General features: G+C 44.5%; 1 protein-coding gene across 2 annotated transcripts in view; it reads right to left on the reverse strand.

The window, feature by feature from the left end:
- Positions 1 to 1,302: 1,302 nt before the first annotated feature.
- UBE2L3 (ubiquitin conjugating enzyme E2 L3) overlaps positions 1,303 to 13,304 on the reverse strand; it is a 67,729-nt gene continuing 55,727 nt past the window's right edge. For both annotated transcript variants that reach the window (XM_063964789.1, XM_063964788.1), the window contains exons 3-4: positions 4,636 to 4,822; positions 1,303 to 2,262 (exon numbers count right to left, since the gene is read on the reverse strand). In XM_063964789.1, the coding sequence (XP_063820859.1) occupies positions 2,108 to 2,262; positions 4,636 to 4,822 (342 nt within the window). In that variant the 3' untranslated portion in view covers positions 1,303 to 2,107. The remainder of the gene's footprint in view (positions 2,263 to 4,635; positions 4,823 to 13,304) is intronic.

Genomic DNA, 13,304 nt, shown 5'->3' on the forward strand with positions numbered 1-13,304 from the left:
AAAAAACCTAAACATACTTTCTTTTCTAGTAAGCTCAGGAGAGCCCACTAGGTGCATCCAGCTCTGGCCGGGCACAGATTCTAACTGAGGTCTGGAGGAGGGGCATAGAGGGAGGAGCCAGTGCACACCAGATATAGTACCTAATCTTTCTTTTAAGAGTGCCCAGTCTCCTGCGGAGCCCGTCTATTCCCCATGGTCCTTACGGAGTACCCAGCATCCACTAGGACGTCAGAGAAATAAAAAGGTTATTTAAAAAAAAGATTCATTTAAATCAGCCAAACCTGCTGAGAAGTCTGGCCAAAAGTGGTCTTGATGGTAGAATTGCAGCCAAAAAGCCACACCTTTGACGTGAAAACTGCCAAGCGACTCAACCATGCATGAAAACATAGAAACTGGGGTGTAGAAAAATAGCAGCAGGTGCCCTCGACTGAGGAGTCAAAATTTGAAATATTTGGCTGTAACAGAAGGCCTGGAGAGTGGCAGAATGATGAGTGTCTGCAGGCAACAGTGAAGAGGTTCCTTGCAAGTTTGGGGCTGCATTTCAGTAAATGGAGCTTGGTATTTGGTCAGGATTAATGGAGTCCTCAATGCTGAGAAATACAGGCAGGTACTTATCCATCATGCAATTAGGGAGGCGTCTGAATGGTTCCAAAGTTATTCTGCAGCAGTGACAATGACCCCAAACATACAATGTCATTAAGAACCATCTTAAGCATAAAGAAGAACAAGGAGCATTGGAAGTGATGATATGGCCCCTACAGAGCCCCAATCTCAACGTCCAGTCTGTCTGGGATTACATGAAGAGACAGAAGGATCTGAGCAAAGCCTGCATCCACAGAAGATCTGTGGTTAGTTGTCCCAGATGTTTGGAACAACCTCTCTGCCGAGTTCCTTCACAAACTATGTGCAAGTGTACCAAGAAGAATTGATGCAGTTTTGAAGGCTAAGGGTGGTCACACCAAATATTGATTTGATTTCTCTTCTGTTCATTCACTTTGCATTTTGATAATTGATGAAAATAAACTATTCAACACTTCTATTTTTGAAAGCATTCTTACTTTGCAGCATTTTTCCACACCTGCCTAAAACTTTTGCACATTACTATATATAAACACTGTACGTGTTGGAACAGGATCCATTAATCTTTTCTCTCTCATTATATGCATAAATAAAAACCAAAAAATAAAACACAGGTGCCAATCCATAATTCAGCATCCAAATCCAAGGCCATTTTACTAAATAGACTTTAGAAAATTCATAAACCTTGATGATTCCTCAAAGACTGAGTCACAACAGGGCAGCTTGGTTTACCCCTTTAATAAACATTATCTTAACATCCGGCAGAATTACAGAAGAACGGGCTCATTTCCAACAGTTTAAAAGTTTTTTTCTTTTTTTTAAATTTTATTTTCTTTATGTTACAAACTGAAGGAGAACTTACCGAGTCCCACAAAGCACAGTGCAACATTGAAAGGAAAACTAAGAGCCGAATGTTCGACGATCCCCTCCCTTTTGGTAGGTCTGTTTGGGCCAAAGTTATTAATAACTTCCATGTCAGAGGTTCAGGAGACAAGTCTGACACTTGGAAGACTTCTAAAGAGAGGGGTAGAGACTAAAACCTAACACATAAGGGACCTTTACCAGGGAGTGTCCAAAGTGAATTGATGGGAACATCATTAGTAAAATAATAATAATAATAATAATAAAAAAACAAAAACCCTATACAATGCTACACTTAGGGGAAAAGCAATAATGGTTGTGTGTGTTATTTATTTTTTAATACGGTAACAAAAAGAATGAAACATTTCCTGTGATTAAGAATGGAAAAAATAGTGATTTTGTTTATACACAGAGAGCAGAACTGTACTCCCATTTTCACACTTTTTCTTTAATCCTCCTCTAACAGTTTTAAGTAGAGTTTAGCAAAAGCTGCGGGTTGACGCTGCGCCTCTGTTCCGTGTTCCCGCGGAGTCCTGCCTCATGTGTGTTTTTTCAGGGTAAGGAGAAGGAGGGGATTCTGAACTCACTGACTCCAATTCTTCAGTTGCGCTTTTTGAATTTGTGTTTGTTTTTTTGTGTGTTTTCCGTTGGCGCTTGGCCTCAATTTCTAGTCCACAGGTCGCTTCTCTCCGTATTTCTTTGTAAACTCTTCAGCATTCTTACAGAATTTTTTACGGTCCTTTGAGTATTCTTCAGCTAGGTCTGCACGCAAGGGGTGCTCGGGTTGGGGATCGTTGACCAGGGCAATGAGAGACTGAATTACTGGGCGGGAGAGAAAAAATGAAATAAAGTAAACTGATTGAAGATTAATAATAGCAGGTGGCCCTGCTAGCATTACACTTGCTTAAAGCTTCCCTTTCTGGTATAATTCTCATAGTTATATCAGACAATCTGTAGAGCTTCACACTCAAATAAAGATCTCCCACTTTGTGTAATCTTAGGCAAGTTTAAAACTACTAAACTCCATCATCATATAACATAGCAGAAATCAGTATGGAATGTGCTCACATACATGTATCCAACTTATCTTTACAATAAAGCAGCAGATATATATGATATTCTTTAGAAGTGATGGCAGACAATACATTCTGTTACTGCAGATTGTAACTGTAATGTGCACTTCCAGGAATTTACCCCGACATATAACTAACGAATTCCCCCTCTGTATAAGGATTACAAAGAGGTTACAGGACTCAAACACAAACAGGTACACATTTTAGTTTGGGGTATGCCGGACGGGAACTTGAAATTTGGAACTTCAATATGCCTCGTTTCCTGTCCAAATGTCAGAAAAACTGCACTTCATCCAAATGTAAAAAAATGGGTCGGCACTCAAGGACTTTTAAGCACTGAAAGTATTTAGGGACAAAACATTACATATCAGCCATCTACAGTATATTTTACATATTGTATGAGGAAACTGGATTACTACATACAAGCCCACACAGACCCCGGTTGGAATCAAACCCATGACCTCAGTGATGTGAGGTAGCAATGTTAGCCCCTTGATAGTAGGTTATCACACCAGAAAGAAAAAAAAATCCATTTAGCATCAGTGTGGTGATAGGACAAAGTGGAAGAGGTGGTGGGCAAGGAACATTTGGGAACCATTGTAAACATGTTATTTTAACGTTTTTCTTTGAAGGTGGGAGACTGGTGTATGCTGCGAGGTCATCTGGATGATAGATCGACAGTTAAAAGGTCAACAGTCAATAGGTTGACACCAAATAGTCAACATACATATGGTCATTTCAAACTTTTTATACTTTACCATCCACGTGGATTATAACCAGTGCAGCAGTAGCAGAGCCAAGCACTTTGCCTGAAGCATGCCGAGTGACGAGAGCTATGAGAGGGGACGCGGTACACTAATTGGAGTTCCACATGCTGAAAGCTAAAATTTGACACCAAAAATACATGAAACACTCATGTCGACGTTTTCATGTGTTGACCATTTCCACGTCGAATATGTGCATGTTCACCTATTATACCATAACCTGCTGCGAGATCTAACCCAATCAGTGCATCAGTAGTTCTTTTATAAAACGGAATGCTAGTTAGCAATAGATTATCAGCGATTTGCAGAGATAAAAAAGTTACTTGGATACAGCCTCCTCACTTCCGAAAATGGAGGGACTTCCCAGTTACACTGGGTTCCTGCAGCAAGCCCAACACAGGATACAATCTCACATTGGTTACAGAGTACACGCACTAAACTCAGACTGGGGATATATGTGCTAAAGTGTGAGTTTCAAGAAGTGGAGATGTTGCCCATAGCAACTAATAAAAGTCTATTGGCGATATTCAATAGTTATATCGCACCCGATATCCCGTCTAAAGTGAAGGGAGTTTGCAAGGCGATATTCAGTTGATTCCCATTATCTCGTCCATAGTAGTTGAGTTTAGCTGCAAAATCAGACTAAACCAGCTGTTCCCAAACGGTGCGCCGTAGCACCCTGGGGTGTCTCAGGACACTTGCAGGGGTGCCTTGGATTGGTGGTCCAGGACCAATTCAAATTATTTATGGTCAATGTAATAGGCAAAACTAGTGCTAGTAGCTGTCAGTCATAAAATATGGGGAGAAACAGAAGCAAATCTTGTCCCTCACCACACAATTGAGCCTAAGGATGACATATAAACACAATCTACTTAATTTAATATTTCTTTCTAAATTTCTCAATAAGAAATTTTTGGCCTAGGGGTGCCGTGAAAAACATTGATACTTTGGGGCGCCGTGATTCAAAAAAGCTTGGAAACCACTGGACTAAACTAATGTGCACGACCGCAAAAAGTCCCGTTTTGGTTCCCAAATGGTTAATTTTTTGCACTTTGGGGGGGGAGGGGGTGTCGGGGGAACGGGACAACTGAAATTATAAAGTTATGCTCATCTTCTAAAGAATGATAAGTAGAATCTGATTGGATGCTTTGGGCAACCTCTCCACTTCTATAAAACGCACTTTAGTAAATACACCCCTGGATGTCTGAGAATAAAAGGTTCCCATGCACAGCTCTGAAATAGCAGATTTTATAGAAGCATTGATGCACTATCCTGGTTGATTTAATACTCCCTTAACGTTCAAATTAAAGTATTTTACAAAGCACCATATGCAGGCACACAAGGGCAGCCAATCTTACCTTGGTCAGTTTTGGTTGCTGGTTTCCAGTTTTCAGCGCTGATCACTGGCAAGCATACCTGGCCTTTCTCATCAATATTCGGGTGATAGATTTTGGTTTTAAATGTTATCTTGGGTGGTTTGAATGGGTATTCAGCAGGGAAGTTGATTTCAATCCGAAATGCTCCTTTGTCATATGGAGGATTATCCTTGTGCAATAGAAAGGAGGAGAAGAAGATTACAATGGGAACAGAGCATAACTGAAAAGACTCTAGGTAGATATTATCCCATGTCTGACCAGCATCTGGAAAAACATTTGCATGTGTGTGGAAATTCAGAGAACAAGTAAATAATAAAAATAAGATTTTACTTACCGGTAAATCTATTTCTCGTAGTCCGTAGTGGATGCTGGGGACTCCGTAAGGACCATGGGGAATAGACGGGCTCCGCAGGAGACATGGGCACTTTAAGAAAGAATTAAGATTCTGGTGTGCTCTGGCTCCTCCCTCTATGTCCCTCCTCCAGACTTCAGTTAGAGAAACTGTGCCCGGAAGAGCTGACAGTACAAGGAAAGGATTTTGGTAATCCAGGGCAAGATACATACCAGCCACACCAATCACACCGTATAACTTGTGATACACTTACCCAGTCAACAGTATGAACAACAACAACAACAACAACAACAACAACAGAGCATCAGTACAACCCTGATGCAACTATAACATAACCCTTATTGCAGCAATAACTATATACAAGCATTGCAGAAGTCCGCACTTGGGACGGGCGCCCAGCATCCACTACGGACTACGAGAAATAGATTTACCGGTAAGTAAAATCTTATTTTCTCTAACGTCCTAGTGGATGCTGGGGACTCCGTAAGGACCATGGGGATTATACCAAAGCTCCCAAACGGGCGGGAGAGTGCGGATGACTCTGCAGCACCGATTGAGCAAACACAAGGTCCAACTCAGCCAGGGTATCAAACTTATAGAACTTTGCAAAAGTGTTTGAACCTGACCAAGTAGCCGCTCGGCACAGCTGTAATGCCGAGACCCCTCGGGCAGCCGCCCAAGAAGAGCCCACCTTCCTAGTGGAATGGGCCTTAACTGATTTTGGCAGCGGCAATCCAGCCGCAGAATGAGCCTGCTTAATCGTGTTACAGATCCAGCGAGCAATAGTTTGCTTTGAAGCAGGCGCCCCAAGCTTGTTGGAAGCATACAGGATAAACAAAGATTCTGTTTTCCTGACCCTAGCCGTTCTGGCTACATAAACCTTCAAAGCCCTGACCACATCAAGTAACTCGGGATCCTCCAAGTCAGTAGTAGCCACAGGCACCACAATAGGTTGGTTTATATTTAAGGATGAAACCACTTTCGGCAGAAATTGTGGGCGGGTCCGCAATTCTGCTCTATCCGCATGGAAAACCAGATCGGGGCTTTTATGTGACAAAGCCGCCAATTCTGACACACGCCTAGCCGAAGCCAAGGCTAGTAGCATGACCACCTTCCACGTGAGATATTTCAATTCCACCGTTTTGAGTGGTTCAAACCAGCGTGATTTCAGGAAACTCAACACCACGTTAAGATCCCAAGGTGCCACTGGAGGCACAAAAGGGGGCTGAATATGCAGCACTCCCTTTACAAACATCTGAACTTCAGGTAGAGAAGCCAGTTCTTTTTGAAAGAAAATGGATAGGGCCGAAATCTGGACCTTAATGGAACCCAATTTTAGGCCCAAAGTCACTTCCGACTGTAGGAAGTGAAGGAAACGGCCCAGCTGGAATTCCTCCGTAGGGGCATTCCTGGCCTCACACCAAGCAACATATTTTCGCCATATACGGTGATAATGTTGAGCCGTCACGTCCTTCCTAGCCTTTATCAGCATAGGAATGACCTCATCCGGAATGCCTTTTTCTGCTAGGATCCGGCATTCAACCGCCATGCCGTCAAACGCAGCCGCGGTAAGTCTTGGAACAGACAGGGCCCCTGTTGCAACAAGTCCTGTCTTAGAGGAAGAGGCCACGGTTCCTCTGTGAGCATTTCTTGCAGATCTGGATACCAAGTCCTTCTTGGCCAATCTGGAACAATGAGTATTGTTCTCACTCCTCTGTTTCTTATGATTCTCAGCACCTTGGGTATGAGAGGAAGAGGAGGAAATACATAGACCGACTGGAACACCCACGGTGTCACCAGTGCGTCCACAGCTATCGCCTGAGGGTCTCTTGACCTGGCGCAATACCTCTGTAGTTTCTTGTTGAGGCGGGATGCCATCATGTCCACCTGTGGCAGTTCTCATCGACTTGCAATCTGCGTGAAGACTTCTTGATGAAGTCCCCGCTCTCCCGGGTGGAGGTCGTGCCTGCTGAGGAAGTCCGCTTCCCAGTTGTCCACTCCCGGGATGAACACTGCTGACAGTGCGCTTACGTGATTCTCCGCCCGGCGAAGAATTCTGGTGGCTTCCACCATCGTCACCCTGCTCCTTGTGCCGCCTTGTCGGTTTACATGAGCCACAGCGGTGATGTTGTCTGACTGAATCAGAACCGGTTGGTCGCGAAGCAGGGTCTCCGCTTGACGTTGGGCGTTGTATATGGCCCTTAGTTCCAGGATGTTGATGTGAAGGCAAGTCTCCTGACTTGACCACAGACCTTGGAAATTTCTTTCCTGTGTGACTGCCCCCCACCCTCGGAGGCTTGCATCCGTGGTCACCAGGACCCAGTCCTGAATTCCGAATCTGCGGCCCTCGAGAAGGTGAGCACTCTGCAGCCACCACAGGAGACACACTCTAGCCCTGGGGGATAGGGTGATTAACCGATGCATCTGAAGATGTGATCCGGACCATTTGTCCAGTAAGTCCCATTGAAAGGTCCTCGCATGGAACCTGCCGAAGGGAATGGCCTCGTATGATGCCACCATCTTTCCCAGGACTCGAGTGCAGTGATGCACTGACACCTGTTTTGGTTTTAATAGGTTTCTGACCAGTGTCATGAGTTCCTGAGCCTTCTCTATCGGGAGATAAACCCTTCTCTGGTCTGTGTCCAGAATCATGCCCAGGAAAGGCAGACGAGTCGTAGGAATCAACTGCGACTTTGGAATATTTAGAATCCAGCCGTGTTGCCGTAACACTTCCAGAGAACGTGCTACGCTAATCAGCAACTGCTCTCTTGACCTCGCTTTTATGAGGAGATCGTCCAAGTATGGGATAATTGTGATCCCTTGCTTCCGCAAGAGTACCATCATTTCCGCCATTACCTTGGTAAATATTCTCGGTGCCGTGGAGAGGCCAAACGGCAACGTCTGAAATTGGTAATGACAATCCTGTACCACAAATCTGAGGTACGCCTGATGAGGTGGATAAATGGGGACATGAAGGTATGCATCCTTTATGTCCAGAGACACCATAAAATCCCCCCCTTCCAGGCTTGCGATGACCGCTCTGAGCGATTCCATCTTGAACCTTTTCAGGTGTATGTTCAGGGATTTTAAATTTAAAATGGGTCTGACCGAACCGTCCGGTTTCGGTACTACAAACATGGTCGAATAATAACCGCTTCCTTGTTGAAGGAGGAGAACCTTGACCACCACCTGTTGAAGATACAATTTGTGAATTGCAGTTAACACTATTTCCCTCTCGAGGGGGGAAGCTGGCAGGGCCGATTTGAGGTATCGGTGAGGGGGCATCTCTTCGAATTCCAGCTTGTATCCCTGAGACACAATATCTATTGCTCAGGGATCCAACTGGGAGTGAACCCACTTGTGGCTGAAATTTTGGAGACGCGCCCCCACCGAGCCTAGCTCCGCCTGTGGAGCCCCAGCGTCATGCGGTGGATTTTGTGGAAGCCGGGGAGGACTTCTGTTCCTGGGAACTAGCTGTGTTGTGCAGCTTCTTTCCTCTGCCCCTGCCAAGAAAGGACGCACCTCGGACTTTCTTGCTTTTCTGTGATCGAAAGGACTGCATTTGGTAATACGGTGCTTTCTTAGGTTGTGAGTAAACATATGGCAAAAAATTTGACTTTCCAGCAGTAGCTGTGGAGACCAGGTCCGAGAGACCCTCCCCAAACAATTCCTCACCCTTGTAAGGTAAAACCGCCATGTGCCTTTTTGAGTCGGCATCGCCTGTCCATTGCCGAGTCCACAGGACCCTTCCGGCAGAAATCGACATAGCATTTATTCTAGAACCCAGTAGACTAATGTCTCTTTGAGCATCTCTCATATATAGGACAGCGTCTTTCATATGCCCCAGGATCATCAATATAGTATCCTTGTCTAAGGTATCAAGTTCCTCAGACAGGGTGTCCGTCCATGCTGCTACAGCACTACACACCCAGGCCGACGCGATCGCTGGCCTCAGTAAGGTACATGAATGTGTATAACTGGACTTCAGGGTACCCTCTTGCTTTCTATCCGCAGCATCTTTGAGGGTAGCCGTATCCTGTGACGGCAGGGCTACCCTCTTGGATAAGCGTGTTAAAGCTCCATGTCGGTATCTGTGTCAACAATTTTGGATAGTGGGCGCTTCTGAGACCCTGACAGCCTCTGCGACATAGGATCAGGCACGGGCTGAGATCCTGACTGTCCTAAGGCTTCAGCTTTTTCCAACCTTTTATGCAAGGAATTAACATTATCATTTAAAACCTTCCACAGATCCATCCAATCAGGTATCGGCGGAGACACCACATTCATTTGCTCCCGCTCTGTTTCCACATAGCATCCCTCGTCAAACATGTCGACACAAGCGTACCGACACCACACACACACAGGGAATGCCCTTTTTGAAGACAGTTCCCCCACAAGGCCCTTTGGAGAGACAGAGAGAGAGTATGCCAGCACACACCCCAGCGCTATAAACCCAGGAATAACACAGTAACTTAATGTTAACCCAGTAGCCGGTTTATATTGATTTTTGCGCCTAATTATTAGAGATGAGCGAGGTTCGGTTTTACTCGGTTTTACTCGGTTTTACTCGGTTCTCAAAACGGCATCTTATTGGCTATCCAAAACACGTGACATCCGTGAGCCAATAAGATGCCGTTCTGAGAACCGAGTAAAACCGAGTAAAACCGAGTAAAACCGAACCCGCTCATCTCTACTAATTATGTGCCCCCCCCCCCCCCTCTCTTTTTACCCTCTTCTACCGTGTATCTGCAGGGGAGAGCCTGGGGAGCTTCCTCTCAGCGGAGCTGTGGAGAAAAAAATGGCGCTGGTGAGTGCTGAGGAAGAAGCCCCGCCCCCTCAGCGGCGGGCTTCTGTCCCGCTTCAATGTAAAATTTTTGGCGGGGGCTCATACATATACACAGTGCCTAACTGTATATATGCTAAACTTTTGCCAAAGAGGTCCCAATTGCTGCCCAGGGCGCCCCCCTGCGCCCTTACAGTGACAGGAGTATGTGAGGTGTGTGTGGGAGCAATGGCGCACAGCTGCAGTGCGGAGCCTTCTGCCGCCGATTTCGAAGTCTTCTTGCTTCTCATGCTCACCCGGCTTCTGTCTTCCGGCTCTGCGAGGGGGACGGCGGCGCAGCTCTGGGATCGGACGACGAGGGTGAGATCCTGTGTACGATCCCTCTGGAGCTAATGGTGTCCAGTAGCCTAAGAAGCAGGACCTATCTTCAGAGAGTAGGGCTGCTTCTCTCCTCTCTGTCCCACGATGCAGGGAGTCTGTTGCCAGCAGAGCTCCCTGAAAATAAAAAACCTAACAAAAGACTTTCTTACAGCAAGCTCAGGAGAGCTCACTGAACAGCACCCAGCTCGTCCGGGCACAGATTCAAACGGAGGTCTGGAGGAGGGACATAGAGGGAGGAGCCAGAGCACACCAGAATCTAAATTCTTTCTTAAAGTGCCCATGTCTCCTGCGGAGCCCGTCTATTCCCTATGGTCCTTACCGAGTCCCCAGCATCCACTAGGACGTTAGAGAAATAGTGTTTTATGGGACATTTAAATTTCATAACCATTTATCTATTACATGAAATGGGAGTATAACCGAAAAGTTAGAAAATAACAATACAATACAGGTTCCTTTCAAATTGTTTTAACACATATACACTGCATCCATGACATCTCAGCACCAATCCATCACCTGTAAAAACTAAGTAAACAGAACTATTTGTTATGTCACGTGAAGGGGGGACACAACAACTTTAAGGAACACAGTGGATACATTTTAGAAACCATAAGTCACATCATGAAGCCAACAAGCCCTCTGAATAAACCAAGGACCAGGAAAACCAAATAGTCTTCAAGGATAGAAAATCAGCACTTGCAGCATTATTTTTATAATCTTCTGGTGTTGGTCAGGGTATGCGCTGCTAGATGTTGCATGGCTCCATAAACTTCTAATTTACAAAGCTGGATGGGGCTGTTTTTCCCAGATGTTTCCAAATATCTTTTGCATGTGGGTTCAGAGATCCATGCAAAATATCCAGATGGTACACTTCTACAATTTAGGTCTCTGTAATAACTCTTGAGATGGTGTTAGCAATTGTAGCTTATAAGCTACAATATTGCATTTTCTTTTCTGGAGAGGGATCTTACGCTTGCATGGCCCAACGTTTGCACAGCAGGCAACAAGGCGTCCGAACTGAGTAGTTATAGCATATGCCATCACTTTACTATTTACCAAGACGGGTTTTTATTGTAGTCGCTGTCCTGCCAACACAGACTATTGATAAAAAATCCCAAACAGTTCCTTACAGCTGCAACTTAAGGTGATATGTACATTTTCGGTCCTTTAATAAAAAGGCCCTTTACAGTGGACGATTTCTATGAATAATAATAATAATAATAATAATAATATTATGACAAAAGTATCTATACATATAGCACCAAAACAGTGACCGTGTTACCAAAGGAAAACTCTAACTTGGACGTATGTTACTCTAGGATTCAGATTAATGATGGTGGTGGTTTAACAGCTAGCAATAGCAGGAATGAGATTATTTAATGGTTTTATTTAATTGGGTCAAAAGATCAAGTAACCGTTACGTCTACTATCCAAGTCACACACATTACCACAAAACACACAGCTGACTGGCACTTTCCTAAACATATTATACAACAGGAGACTTCCATGTTCAGGAAACATTATTGTTCAAGCAGATTCAATTAGAATGTCTGCCCTTGGTCAGATGTGCTGTACAAAGACAACTGAATCATATGCACAAACCTGATCTTATTTGCTGACAATCTAATTGTTACAGAAATAATGTGGCAGCACTATAACATTCTCTCAAGATGGAGTTTCCCTTTTAACACAAAGATGATAAAGTAGTGTGACAATATATACAATGATTTACACATTGTTGCTGCCAGTTCTTAATTATGAAATATTCCCTTATGAACATTTATGAGTTTAAATTTTTATTATAACAGAGAGAAAGTCTTTCACCAAGGGTTTTAGTTTACCCAGCAAGTTCCAGTTTTTACTATGAGATCAAGAGAGACAGGAGCTTTGGGGTACTGACTGAAATGCCTTTATTTTATATGCCTCTGCTGTACCTAGGCAGTGAATATCCCTATATCCCAGGTTGGTACTTCAGCACCTATACAGAGGTTGCCAGCTATATTCACAAAAGAAATATATACATAGAAAATAAATCCTTTTTGAGGGGATGACACGCAGAATTCAATTTCCACAGGCCAATAATAGTTACCAACTTGGGGGTATATTTACTAAAGTCACGATTTTGACCGAGTTGGTGTATTTTCTTCAAAGTGTCATCTCGGCAGTGATGAGGGCATTCGTATTTTTTTTTGAAGGCAAAGAAAAAAAATAAGATTTTAAACCTACCGGTTAATCTTTTTCTCCTAGTCCGTAGAGGATGCTGGGGACTCCATAAGGACCATGGCGTATAAACGGGCTCCGCAGGAGACATGGGCACTCTAAAGACTTTAGATGGGTGTGCACTGGCTCCTCCCTCTATGCCCCTCCTCCAGACCTCAGTTAAAGAACTGTGCCCAGAGGAGACGGACAGTACGAGGAAAGGATTTTTGTTAATCTAAGGGCAAGATACATACCAGCCCACACCATCCACACCGTACAAAATGGAATATACGAACCAGTTAACAGTATGAAACAAAACAGCATCAGCCAGAGACTGTTCAAAACTGTAACATAACCCTTATGTAAGCAATAATTATATACAAGCCTTGCAGAATTTAGTCCGCACTGGGACGGGCGCCCAGCATCCTCTACGGACTAGGAGAAAAAGATTTACCGGTAGGTTTAAAATCTTATTTTCTCTTACGTCCTAGAGGATTCTGGGGGGGGGGACTCCGTAAGGACCATGGGGATTATACCAAAGCTCCAGACCGGGCGGGAGAGTGCGGATGACTCTGCAGCACCGATTGAGCAAACATGAGGTCCTCATCAGCCAAGGTATCACACTTATAGAATTTAGCCAAAGTGTTTGAACCCGACCAAGTAGCTGCTCGGCAAAGTTGTAATGCCGAGACACCTCGGGCAGCCGCCCAAGAAGAGCCCATCTTCCTAATGGAATGGGCCTTTGGTAACGGCAATCCAGCCATAGAATGAGCCTGCTGAATCGTGTTACAGATCCAGCAGGCAATAGTCTGCTTAGAAGCAGGAGCGCCAACCTTGTTGGCTGTATACAGGACAAACAGTGCCTCTGTTTTCCTAACCCGAGCCGTCCTGGCTACATAAACTTTTAAGGCCCTGACTACATCAAGGGACTTGGAATCT

Source organism: Pseudophryne corroboree, chromosome 1 (genome assembly GCF_028390025.1).
Source record: "Pseudophryne corroboree isolate aPseCor3 chromosome 1, aPseCor3.hap2, whole genome shotgun sequence".
Taxonomy (NCBI): Eukaryota; Metazoa; Chordata; class Amphibia; order Anura; family Myobatrachidae; genus Pseudophryne; species Pseudophryne corroboree.